This window comes from Chelon labrosus, assembly GCF_963514085.1.
Source record: "Chelon labrosus genome assembly, chromosome: 19".
In the NCBI taxonomy this organism is placed as follows: Eukaryota; Metazoa; Chordata; class Actinopteri; order Mugiliformes; family Mugilidae; genus Chelon; species Chelon labrosus.
The window spans coordinates 11,925,619-11,938,955 of record NC_140352.1 but is presented as its reverse complement, the minus strand read 5'-3'; the positions used below and the strand labels follow the sequence as shown (position 1 = coordinate 11,938,955).

Below are 13,337 nucleotides of genomic sequence, written 5' to 3'. Positions count from 1 at the left end.
TCCTCACTGCACTGAACAGCATACATCACATTACTCTGTTTTTGCCTGGGTGTTTTGTCTTTAGGGTGGACCAGTCTTTTTCTAAGTGTATTCCCTGGTTTGAAATAAATTGGAATGCGGTGTTTTCTGTAAATTCTCCTAAGTTTTTCGGATACCCCAGCCACGTAGGGGATGACGATGTTCTTCCTTTTGTTGCTCTCCTCCTCTCTGTCCTTTCTGGGATATCTTTTTGAGCCTTTGACAAAGGCCCAGTTGGGATATCCACGTCTTGAGTGTCCGTTTGATGTGTTTCTGTTCTTTCTCCTTGCCATCCAGTCTTGTAGGTACAGTCTGTGCTTCTGTGCTGAAGAGTTCTGATGACCCATAGTTTGTGTTCCAGGGGGTGGTGGGAATCAAATAATAAGTGCTGATCAATGCGAGTGGGTTTCCTATACACTTCAGTGTTGAGGCTTCAGTCTTCTTCCACATGCACCATCTAAATACAAAAAACATGTTGCAGTGAGCACAGAAACTGCCGGAGATGTTACCGCTAGCAGTCCTGGTCTGAGTACGGACAAGACGTTTACTATTAAATCAGTACGGTTCTGAAAAAGTACTTAAAATACTGACAGTGGCACTTTAACTCCGAAATGCAATTAAATGCATTTTTCCAGATTTTAAAAGAGCTTGAGTTTACAATATTCATGTCTGTGTCTATTATTTGATTCAGTCGTCCACAAAAATCCATTTAAATTAAAAAATGTTGCTTTTTGGGGCAATTGTTATGAGATTAAAATGTGATTAATCAAGATTAATTAATCACAAAGCCTCTAACTAATTAGATTCTTTTTTTTTTTTTTAAATCAGTCCCACCCCTACTATAAAGAGTTGACATTTATGTGAAGGCAGGTAAACGTTTGCATGGGAACATTTTCTGATAACCTGCTGTCTTACCTATTAATGCTTTATGCCATTTTCATGACACCCATCTCAGTAGATATGAGCCACAGAGTAAAAGGAGTGAAGCCAGGAAGAAAGAGGGCTCAGAGACAGATTACTTATTTTATCTTGATTTCACTAATCTGTCCTGTCTTTCTTCAGTCATGTGGAACCTCGGCAAATTCACCCGCCTCCCCAGAAGAAGAGACCTCTTTCGCCCGCTGTCCTCTGTAAAGGCTGCAGGTGAGAGCAAACTTCGTCATGGCATCTCCTTGTGCGTCCTCTTTGTTTATGCCATCATCAAATCAAGTCATGTCAGCACCAAAAGAGACAACACACCTGACTGTGTGCTTGAATGTGTGTGTCGCAGGGAGGTCATCGAAAAAGTGATGCAACGTTACTCAAAAACCTGGAAGAAGCAGGAGGACAATTACCAGAACTTCAGGTAAGGGAATCTTTTGTCTTTTCTGTTACATTTAAGAATTTCTAGAAACAAATCAGTCATCAATGTTGTTAGCAAAAGAATTGAATGAAGAACAGCGAGTGATGTGGAAGGAGAAGTGGCAATAAAAGCATGCATTGAGACAGAGTTATGGTAAGAGGGATTTCACCTGAAAAGATCGCTTTTACTCACCACAGACTTTTCATTGCATAAAAGAAGAATCTGTTGCATCTATTAAACAGCTACGACAGTTTCAAAAGTCTTTGTGATTCCCCAGCGCTCGACTGCACAGTAAGTGCAATGGTTTCTCAGACGCCATCATTACCCAGGCGAACACTCCACTGGGCACAAAGCTTGTTTATGATGGGGAGAAGAAGAGGACTCTCCAGGTGACCCCTGAGATTTTCAGTACATTTATAAAGGTATGTCTTTTGTCGTTGGTTTGTGTACACTAATTTGTCATGCATTGCCTGTTTGAGGTTGCAATTGTTCCTCAAATGTCACGGGTTAAGTCACATGTTGGCAGTTTGAGACAGACAATCAAACAGAAAGAGAGCTGGAATCGCTCTGTTCTGCAAAACTATACGCACACAAACTAGCTAAAAGCACAATACACATGATGTTTACAGTATAAAAACTGATATATAATAATTGTAATATTTTTTAATCATTCAGAAAAGCTTGTCGTATTGATCATCAGTATTCATTACTGTCACATCATTAACCCAGGACGTTGAGTAAATAACAGACCTAAATGTAGGATACCTAATAATAAATACAGCTGTTAAAACATCACTAACTGACTATGAGTCAGTGGTGACTTAGACAGACTTGATTGACGCACAAGGGAAATTGCTTGGTCACAGTTGCTCAGTTGCACATAAAAATAAAACAATTAAAAGATAAAAATATGATAAGAGTAGTAGTAAAAGAATATGAAACCTTATCTCCACATATTGCTCTGAACCACAAATGGTCAGTGGTGCTAGAGGTGAAACACAGGGAAAACTATCATCTTAGAAACGTGAATGTATGAGAGAAATGTCTGTTAATATACACTGTCAATCTGAAGTAAAGTGGTGGACTGATGTACTAAAAGCCACACAGTATACAAATCAGATAACAGAAAGGACAGAGTTCACTTATATTTTATCTAAGTGGCTATTTTTTTCACATCAAATACACAAGAGATTACACCATTTTAGAAACCTGGCTAGATGGATAAAAGTCAAACTCATACACAGAGACAAGGTTGGTTTGTTTTACTGTAAATGCTAGTAATACTCTGCCTGGCCAAAAAAAGAGTCGCCACCAAAAAAAAAATCCCAAAGATTCTCAATGGGGTTAATGTCTGGACTCAGTGGTGGCCAATCCATGTGTGAAAATCTCATGCTCCCTGAACCACGCTTTCACAGTTTGAGCCCAATGAATCCTGGCATTGTCATCTTGGAATCTGCCCGTGTCATCAGGGAAGTATCCACTGATGGAAAGATAATCGCCCATTTGCTTAGTTAAAACCAGGTGGTGACTGTTTTTTTGGCCAGGCAGTGCATTTGAATTTCAAAAGAGAATGGTGAGATCAGATAAGATGACCAACCTGTAACTTGTCGTGAGTGTTAATGCCAGTTCTTTATGTTGCCGCATATTACTCAGCGCAGCATGCCGAACCAGTATGTGGTTTTAATAACTGTAATGGTCTGGTTTACTGAAACTGAGGTGAATCAGTTTTGGTAAAGTTCAATAACAGACCCAAGCTGATCATGAAGAACCTTAGGGGACACCCAGAATTGAATTGGGGACCTCTTGACCTGCAGTCAAATGCTTTACCACTGTGCTATACCCCTATACCAAACATACACTGAAAGCAGAAAAGCATCCACTCGAAAATATATTAAACACAGTGTTTGAAGAGTTAATTTTATATCTTCCCCAAATGAGCTTTTGGAGGTTTTTAGTTTTTCCTCAAGGACCTGCAGTGAATATGTCAGATGAGATAAATAGACTGCATCTCATTTCGAAATCTGTGGTCCCTTCACCGACCCAAATAAGTCCATCACATCTGTACTACATCTCTGCCAAATGTGGCAAAAAATGCATTATTTTGCCGAAATCTAAATAGTTATTTAATGGGTGGAGATTTCAAATTAATTCCAAGCACTCACTGTCAAAAACATAAAAATGTTGGTGAGGACACCACATTGACAGCAAGCCGTAAAACATACACTGCTAGGCTCACCAAGATATGATCGACATACTGGTTTACCACCAAACACTTTGCATTTATATGGGTCCTGTTTGGTTATTTGGATCCTGAAAGATTAGACACAATTCCAGAAACATTTGCAAATGATATCCAGCTTTGCTCCTATAACATAGGGATTTGTCTTACACAGCACGCAAAAAAAAAAAAAAAAAAAGTGAGTTATGTTGTTATTTTGTCACATGTTTTTGTTTGGTGTTCATTTCAGGGCCACCCTTTCTCAAACAAAACTTGGAAAACTTGTGCTGTTGTTGGGAATGGTGGGATCTTGAAAGACAGCAGCTGTGGGAAAAGGATTGATTCAGCTGAGTTTGTTATAAGGTGAGAAAGGTGTCCCGAGTAGGGGACAAACGTAGCTGGCAGTGATAATCAAAATAAAAACCCATATTTGTGGAAATTTTATTTACTTTTTATGTTGTGTGTGTTGCTTGTTCAGGTGTAACCTAGCACCTTTGGAAAATGGATTCGAGAAACATGTTGGCGTCAAGGCTGACCTTGTGACTGCAAACCCGAGCATCCTCATAGAAAAGTGAGCAAGACAATCAGTGTGTGTCACCTTACGTAAAATATATTTAGTCTTGTTGCTTCACAGCAGCTGTTTATTTCCAGGTATGGGTCTCTAACGGGAAGGCGGCGTCCATTTGTAGAGAGTCTGCGCACCTATGGCAGCTCCGTGCTGGTCCTTCCTGCCTTCTCATTTGGCCAGAACACTCCTGTGTGTCTGCGGGCTCTGTACACCATGGAGGACTTTAATAGCCTCATGCAAGCCGTCTTCTTCAACCCTGAGTACCTCGATTGTCTGGCCCTCTTCTGGCGCTCTATGGGTCTGAAGTCGACCCGGCTCAGTACTGGCATAATGATGGCCAGCATAGCACTGGAATTCTGTGAAGACGTGAATCTGTACGGATTCTGGCCCTTTGATAATCACCCATACGACTTCCGTCCCCTGACTAACCACTACTATGATGACAGAAAAGCTATGACACAATTCCATGCCATGCCAGTTGAGTTTAACCTCTTGTTGCAGCTGCACAGTGAGGGTGTGCTCAGGCTTCACCTGAGAGACTGTGAGAATTAGTTCCCAGGGAAAAATAACAGCCCATAGAGTAAGGGCAACCTTTCGTAGCATATAGGCCATAAATACATTTGTAATTAAATCCAAATGCAACAATAGGAAGATTTTAACGTTTTTGTAAACCGTCTCCTGGTGTATCTACCCTGTGGCGGTTCTGGGGGACAACAGGGGCCAGTGCCCCCGTAACACTGAGTCTGGACCCCCCTGTGGCCCCCTCCTCCTAACGAAGATTATACAGTGATTATTATAATTGTGTTATATACATATAATTGATCGTAATTAACTGAGAAACTGAACCAAGGCTGCACCTAACAGTTATTTTCATTGTCAATTCATCTGCTGATTATTTTCTCCAATCAGTCAGTACATTCTATGAAATTTAGTATCATTTTTGTTATACTTGTGTCTCAAATGTTATGTTTTGAATTATTCTGTTGGACTATTGGTTACAATGGTTAATCACTAGTTTTATAAAAATAAAAATAAATCAAATAAGACTTCGAATCTTACTGAATGTGCCCCTCTAACAAAACCCCTGGCCCCAGCCAGGCCCCCTCAGTAAAAGTGGTCTAGAACCACCACTGCTGTGCATCACCACACTTTCCACTCTCCACTCTCACTATGTGGACCACACATTTCAACATGAATCAGGACGTACTAGGGCAGTTTGTTCCCCCCTGCTCCTTCATATAATGGAAGCACGTGTGCTTTGTTTCTGAATTCATGTAGGGTCAGTGCATCCAGCCAATTAGGCCATTAACGGCATCAAATGCTAGTACCTTTTTAGAGGAAAACAGCCCACTGCCACAAGTTGCCATCCTGGACAGTGCTCCTGGGATTCCAGTCATAGACCAGTGACCTTGATGTAGAACTGCTGCACTTTGCTTGTTCCAGCTGGCTTCTTTCTCCAGGGAACAATGTTTATTTCTGAAAATCACAAAAAAACATTCTTTCCCCTTCCATTACTGTTCTCTACTCTCCGGACAAATTGGAGAACTCATCAGAAAAACGGGAGGGAGGAAGAGGTGACTGTATCGTCAAGGACAATTTCATTTTTAAAGTCAGTGGCTATTTGGAACCAACTCTGAGCTCATGATGCATTAAGGTCACGTGAAGGATTTATTTATTTTATAGGAAAATATGTATTTTTTCACATGCAATTCAAAAGTATTGACCAATGAATCTGATTTGTCACATGCACAGTTATACATGTATTTTTGTACCTGCAGCCAGAAGTAAAAAAGTACTACAGTAAAACAGTAATAATTGCACATAACACACAAGGTAAACAATATAAGTGTAAATGTAAACCGAGTAAAATAAAATAAAATATAGACTGTAAACTCAAAATGGAAACTTTGAGGGGGTAGCTCATATATATATACACACATTTACAGTATTGAAAACAGCTGTGTGAGTAAAGTGCAGTGGTGCAGTGGCATTTAAGTCTGGTTAAGGCTCAGAGTTGAGCAGGCAGATGGCATGTGGATAGAAACTCATCTTCAGCATCTCAGTCGTTGTCCTCAGGTATCGGAAACGCCAACCTGGCAGTATAGAGAAGAGAGAGTGTCCGGGGTGACTGGGCTGTTTGAGGATCTTCTTGGCCCTTAACCTGCAACGTTTGGTATAAATGTCCTGCAGGTTGGCCGGGGGGGGGGGGGGGGGGGGGGGGGGGGGTTCTGACGGTTCTGCTCTGATGAAAGGACAACCCTTTTGAAGGCCATGAAGTCCTGCCTGGTACAATTTCCCATTCAGGTGGTGATGCTCCCACACAAGATGCTCTCGATGGTGCAAGTGTAAAAGTTCCTGAGCACCTTGAGAGGGTGCTTAAAGTCCCTGAGGCGTCTGACGAGGTAGAGACTACGGTGGGAAACACTTTTACAAACGCCGAAACAAATTTGCAAGTGGTGAAACACTTTTACAAGTCCCGAAACAAATTTACAAACCTCAACCATCAACCGGAAAAGGAATGTACCAACTCCGGGGGTTGAACAGGAAGTGATAATGGGAGCGGCCAATAGGAGTTGTTGTTGTCGTTGATGGAGTTCGGGTGTAATGTGCACGGAAAAAACAGTCCTTAGGCGATTCTTTCGTTTTTGTTCTTTTATCGCTTATTTATTTACAAACTAAACATGGGGGGAAGGGGAAACAAAGGAATCTAAACAAAACCCCTCACCCTGAGTGCGACCTCCATATAAAGGAAAATACATCACACAACAGGTGAAGGCGACTCCCCTCATGGAAGCTACTCGTTACTTTGCTTTATTTTTTATTCATATATTTCCCACTTTGAAATAATGAAGCTGTGGGTAATAAATTCAGCGTAGGGTGCACTGAATTGTGGCCATGGTCCGGTTCTCCGTGCCGCAGTCAGTCCTCAGTCTCATGGGAATGAGCGCACATGACAGAAAATAGTGAACAATCACGATAAACAAAACCGCGTTTTGCGGCTCATGTGTTTGCCACAAAACGGGCAAAACATCAGTCGATCGCTGTCCATCAACGACAACAACAACTCGTATTTGCCGCTCCCATTATCACTTCCTGTTCAACCCCGGAGTTGGTACATTCCCTTTCTGGTTGATGGTTGAGGTTTGTAAATTTGTTTAAGGACATTTGTTTAAATTCGCGTCTTGTTAATTTGTTTTCTGAAATGTCAATTTGTTTAAGGACTTGTAAATGTGTTATGGCAATGTAATTTTGTTTTATGATATGTTAAAATGTTTTATGATATGTTATAATGTTTTCTAAAATGTAAATATGTCTCGAGCTTTGTAAAAGTGTTTCACATTTTGTAATGTTGGTTTGCACCTCTCGGCCACCGTAACAGACGCTGTCTGGCCTTCTTCACGATGGTGTTCAGGTGATGAGTCCATGACAGGTCCTGTGAGATGATCACTCCCAGGTGAATCTGAAAGTGTCCACTCTTTCCACCTCAGAGCCACAGATAATAAGTGGATGGAAGTCACTCTGCTGTTTCCTGCTGAAATCCACGATCAGTTCCTTTGTTTTGCTGACATTCATCAGGAGGTTTCTCCTTCGAGTGGCAGCTTTGAGCATCTACTCGAAGGATTGTGGGTTCTCAGACCTTATCCACATAATTCTCACGACACTACCAGTACTGGAAATCCTTCCTAAAATATTAACCTACTACTTATGTTCAGAAATACAAGGAAGTGTGGAGGAAAAAAATGTTTTCCTTGACCAACATAGACTGCAGCTAAACCACTAACCCTGAAGGATTAGAAGCTTGTTGCGGACTTTTTTTCTTTCTAATTGTACAAAACCTTTGTTTATTCCTGTAACAGAATTGCCACATACCTCAAAATACATGCTGATGCACTTATGTATGACTGTCAGTGCCGGTTTGGGCTTCGCTACACTCTTTTATTCTGAGTGAGTGAGTGAGATAATTAGTTTAAGAAGATTAATATGCTTCTAATACTAGCTTTTCGTGTTTATTAATGATGAAGGATGATACTGCTACCAGGTAGAGTTCACTGCGGCTGATCTAGAGATAGTGTACAGATTTAGTTTTCTCCCTGTGACCGATCACAGAAAGTTTTTATCTAATTTTAAAGCTTTATGGACAACATGTTAAACTGATAGATCAAACTTAGTGTTAATTTGCCTGTCAAGCGTCAGTGCTGGTCTCTAAACTCTAAAGTGTTGGCTGGGCTACAGCTGAAACCAAAAGTTGATCGTGACATGACGCAACAGCACTTCCGTATCAACATATCCATTCGCCTTTGATCCCGTCAGACCGCCTTGTACACACACTGCTCTGCAGGCTCCAGGTGTAGTGCAATCACTGTGTTGTCCATTTGCTTTTGACCAGGACTAGGTGGAGTCCCAGTGTGTTTGCGCTGCCATTAAAGCCTCCTGCACGGTGTCTTAGCAACAGGCGGTTATTACTACAACTACTACAGAGAAACCGGACAGCCTTCCATTTACCATAACAATCTGTGGTCAACCATTAATAGACAGATGGGAGGCGGCACAGACAGACAAAGAGTGGAGTTTACAGGTTATTGTGAGTAATGCTGATCAAGGTTTTCAAATCTGCAAAAGATTTGAGGTTTAAATAGGAAACTTTTTTTACTGAAGCTTGCTTATTTGTGTAAACCTCAAACTTTCCACCAGTCCCCTAGAACTGAAGAAGCTACTCGGATGAGTGGTGAAACTTCTTCTCAAAAAAAACTCTACAAGTCCAGTTCTCCTTTTTTAAACGCTTTTTTGGATAAACAACGACTTGGAAGACTGGGAACCTTCACAGACAAGTCTTCGGTGTGTTCAAATTCAACTTTTTGGCCAGGACACAGACGACCAAAGGCAACATGGTTTTTAGTTGATGTGGATGTGGTTGCTGCCTCCAGCCTTAAAAAAAAAAGAATACAAATCAAGTATGTTCAAATTAAAACCTCAATGCTGACACAAGGTAACTGTTTACAGTCAGGATTTGTTTCACTTTACACCTTCTCTTACGAAACTTGGAACATTATTCACGTCCTCATTTGCATATTTTACTGTCTGATCATAACATGTTCAAATATCAAACCGACTTCGTGAGAAGCACGTATCACTTCCTGGTACAACTAAACAATGTGGTCCACATCCAGGTTCACGAGTTGTGATATGTTAGCTGACGTTTTCAGGAATGGTGGAAATGGATGGAAAGTGAATATATTATAATTTATAACTAAAAAATTGCATACTTGTCCTTTAATGTCAGAATCAGAATCAGACTTTATTGGCCAAGCATGTTTACACATACAAGGAATTTGCTTTGGTCCAAAAGGATAGACCGTGGCTACCCTAACGTGAGTTTGCCACTCACATTGTGAGGACTGATGCAAAGTAATTCAGTAGTGTCAGAGCATTCTGCACAGGAAAGTGACACCTGACAACATATTTTACGATGTGCACAAAACTCCACCAGCCTTCTTTTAACACTACCACACTCGTTTGCATACCAAAGCAGCTGAAAGGAGAAATACAAACAAACTGGTTATTTAATACTTTGTCAGATCTTCCTTCCGAGGAAAATAAAAGCCTTTTAATTGTTACTTGGGAAGAAAGAAAAACAAACACGCCTGACAACTTCACAATCCAGGCAATCCAACAACCTGAAGCAGCAGATGAAACGTGCACTTTAAGTCGGCTTACCTGCTCTGCGTGGTCACCTGTGGCGGAAGAAGCCATGTTGAAGAAGAGTGCAGCAGCTGTTCAGGTTCTCACGTAAGTATATTCAGCAACTCTTAGTTAATCGTTATGTAAACGCATTAAAAAATAGGTGACATCTGCCCGCAGCTACTCTCTCTGACCGACTGGAGGATTTGTGCCTTTCATGAAAGCAGGAGAGCGGTGAAAGCGGAGTTGTGGAACCGCTGGAAAAGTCCAGGTGGAGCGGAGCAGTGTGCTGCCGCAGCCCGGAGCGACTCTCACTGAGAGCAGCTGCAGGAGGAAAGACGGCACAAGAGGGCAGCATGATTTTAGAATTTAATTTAATTTAATTATTTTTTCTTCCTGATTTGTTTGTGTTATTTATTTTATGACAACTTTCTGTAGCCCTTCTGTTCGTTTTTAATAATTTAGTTATAAGGATCAACAAGGAAGCAATGTCCAATGTAGTGTACACACTGCCTGGCCAAAAAAATAAAAAATAAAAAGTCACCGCCAAAAACAAAGGTCACACAATCTAATATTTCGATTTCGATTAACACATTCGCTGTGGCTTTGTTGTGATTAGCTTCTGCAGTGTTACAAGATTTATTTCCATCCAGTGTTGCATTAACTTTTCACCAAGGTCTGAGTCTGACCACTGCACAAAGCCTTCTCCAGCACATCCCAAATATTCTCAATGGGGTTAAGGTCTGGACTCTGTGGTGGCCAACCCATGTGTAAAAATTATGCCTCATGCTCCCTGAACCACTCTTTCACCTGGTCATTCAGTATATTCAGGTAGTCAGCTGACACATAATGTTGCTGAACCTAGACCTGAGCAACTGCAGCAACCCCAGATCATAGCACTGCCTCCACAGGCTTGTACAGTAGACACTAGGCATGATGGGTGCATCACTTATACTTATACTGTGCTTATACTATTTTATCTTATTTTACTAGTTTTTATTTACTTATTTTTTATTTTATTTTATTTTATTTAATCTCTCTTTTATCCGTGGTTTTTAAGAGTGTTCTGCTGTGACCAAGCAATTTCCCTTGTGGATGAATAAATTTTATCGAAGTCTAAGTCTAAGTCACTTCATCTGCCTATCTTCTTACCCTGATGCGATGGTTATCCACTATCCTTCCAGTTTTTAATGATGTGTTGGACAGTTCTTAACCCAGTTTTAGTAGTTTCTACAATCTACTTAGATGTTTTCTCTGCTTGATGCATGCCAATGATTTGACCCTTCTCAAACAGACTAACATCTTTTCCAAGACTACGGGATGTGTCTTTTGACATGGTTGTTTAAGAAATGAGAAGCTACTCATTGCATCAGTTGGGATTAAATAACTTGCTGCCAGCTGAAAAATAATCGCCCATGCAATAATTATCCAATAGGAGGCTCGTACCTGTTTGCTTAGTGAAATCCAGGCGGCGACTTTTTTTTTTTTTTTTTGCTCAGGCAGTGTATTATGTGTTATAACCAAAGCTAATTTCCAACACCAGCACCTTCATTAGATTACAATGATGTTACAGCTGCAGTTCTGACTTTAACTGGGCGTTTGTTGTTGAGACAATATTGTGGTACCTACAAGTCCTGCAGGTTGAGATGTGGGGTCTCAATGGATCAGACTGAATTCATTACATCCCACAGATGCTGGATTGCACTGAGATCTGGGGAACATGGAGGCCAAATCAACACCTTGAACTTGCAAGAAGTCAGTGACATCAGGGAGTAGGGCGATGTTAGTTTAAATGGACCACATTTTGGCTAATGACTAACAAGACCATCAAACAAGCTACAGATTAGATCTAATTCTGTTGCCGTGGGTCTTAAATTTAAAAAGTATACCTTCTGGAGTTATGAAAGTATCAGCAGGCAGCCTTTTGGTTAGACTCAGGTAAAATGGGCCAGTATAAAAAGTCTTGTCCTTTATTCCTGTTTCTAACATCAACTTGGATGACAAAATTTCAACTTGCCACCAAATATATCCCATCCAGATAGTTGCCATGGTTTTGGCTCATCAGTGCGTTTTCTCTGGTCAATAATTCACTTTATTTTGAAGTGAAACATTGTCAAACCTTCTGCTCTTTATTACAGTCATAAGACAACTGAATACTGCAGAATCAGATGCAACCGTGGAGGATGCCATCCTCTATCTGTTACACAGGGCTTATTCTCATCTGGACAAGGAGAGCGGCGCTGTGAGAATCATGTTTTTTGATTTTTCCAGCGCCTTCAACACCATCCGGCCCTTCCTGCTGAGAGACAAGCTGACAGAGATGAGGGTGGACTCACACCTGGTGAGATGGATTACAGACTACCTCACAGAGAGACCACAGTACGTCAGACTGAAGGACTGCACGTCGGACACTGTGGTCAGCAGCACCGGAGCACCACAGGGGACCGTGCTCTCTCCCGTCCTCTTCACCTTGTACACATCTGACTTCCAGTACAACTCTGAGCTCTGCCACATGCAGAAATACTCAGATGACACTGCGATAGTTGGCTGTATCAAGGATGGACGGGTGGAGGAGTACAGGAGCCTGGTCGCGGACTTCATGAGGTGGTGCAGGTCCAGCCATCTGCAGCTGAACACCTCCAAGACCAAGGAGATGGTGGTGGACTTCAGAAGGAAGAAATCACATCTCCAACCTGTGTCCATCAACGGGATCGATGTGGAGGTGGTCAGGACCTACAAATATCTGGGGCTGCAGCTGGACGACAGGCTGGACTGGACTACAAACATGGACACACTCCACAGGAAAGGACAGAGCCGTCTGTACTTCCTGAGAAGGCTGGGGTCCTTCAACGTCTGCAAAAAACTGCTGCAGATGTTTTACCAGTCTGTGGTGGCCAGCGTCCTCTTCTATGCTGTGGTTTGCTGGGGAGGAAGCAGCAAGAAGAGGGACGCTGCTCGGCTGGACAGACTGGTGAGGAGGGCTGGCTCAGTGGTGGGCACAGAGCTGGACTCTCTGGTGACAGTGGCAGAGAGAAGGACCCTGGACAAACTGCTGTCCATACTGGACAACGCCCACCACCCTCTGCACAACACCTTCATCAGGCAGAGGAGTGTGTTCAGTGGCAGGCTGCTGTCTCAGTCCTGCTCCACCAACAGACTGAAAAACTCTTTCGTCCCCCTGGCCATCAGGCTGTACAACAGCTCTCAGTGATGGCAGGAGACACAATAGACAATGGACAAACCTTTTGCACCTACTTACCGGACACTCTCATTTACCATGTCTGTCTACCTCTGCTACATCTGGTGACTGTGATTTTCATTCATTTTCTCCCATTTGTAGCTCTCATATTTATAAAAAAAAAAAAAAAAAACCCTTCTACTTCTACTGGTCACTTTATATTTATATTTCTAACAGGTCACTTTATATTTATATTTCTAACAGGTCACTTTATATTTTTAACATAGTTTATAGTTGTATAAACATTTTATTTCTAGTCACTTTCTATTTTTTA

At 41.6% G+C, this 13,337-nt stretch overlaps 1 protein-coding gene across 1 annotated transcript; it reads left to right on the top strand.

The window, feature by feature from the left end:
• Positions 1-1,082: 1,082 nt before the first annotated feature.
• Positions 1,083-4,855, top strand: LOC311504284 (alpha-2,8-sialyltransferase 8F-like; the record flags this gene model as incomplete). Its single annotated transcript, XM_084567303.1, has 5 exons — positions 1,083-1,363; positions 1,638-1,782; positions 3,829-3,941; positions 4,057-4,149; positions 4,230-4,855. 5 exons carry the CDS (start codon positions 1,083-1,085, stop codon positions 4,696-4,698), a joined length of 1,101 nt encoding a protein of 366 aa, XP_084423429.1. The 3' UTR covers positions 4,699-4,855.
• Positions 4,856-13,337: the final 8,482 nt, after the last annotated feature.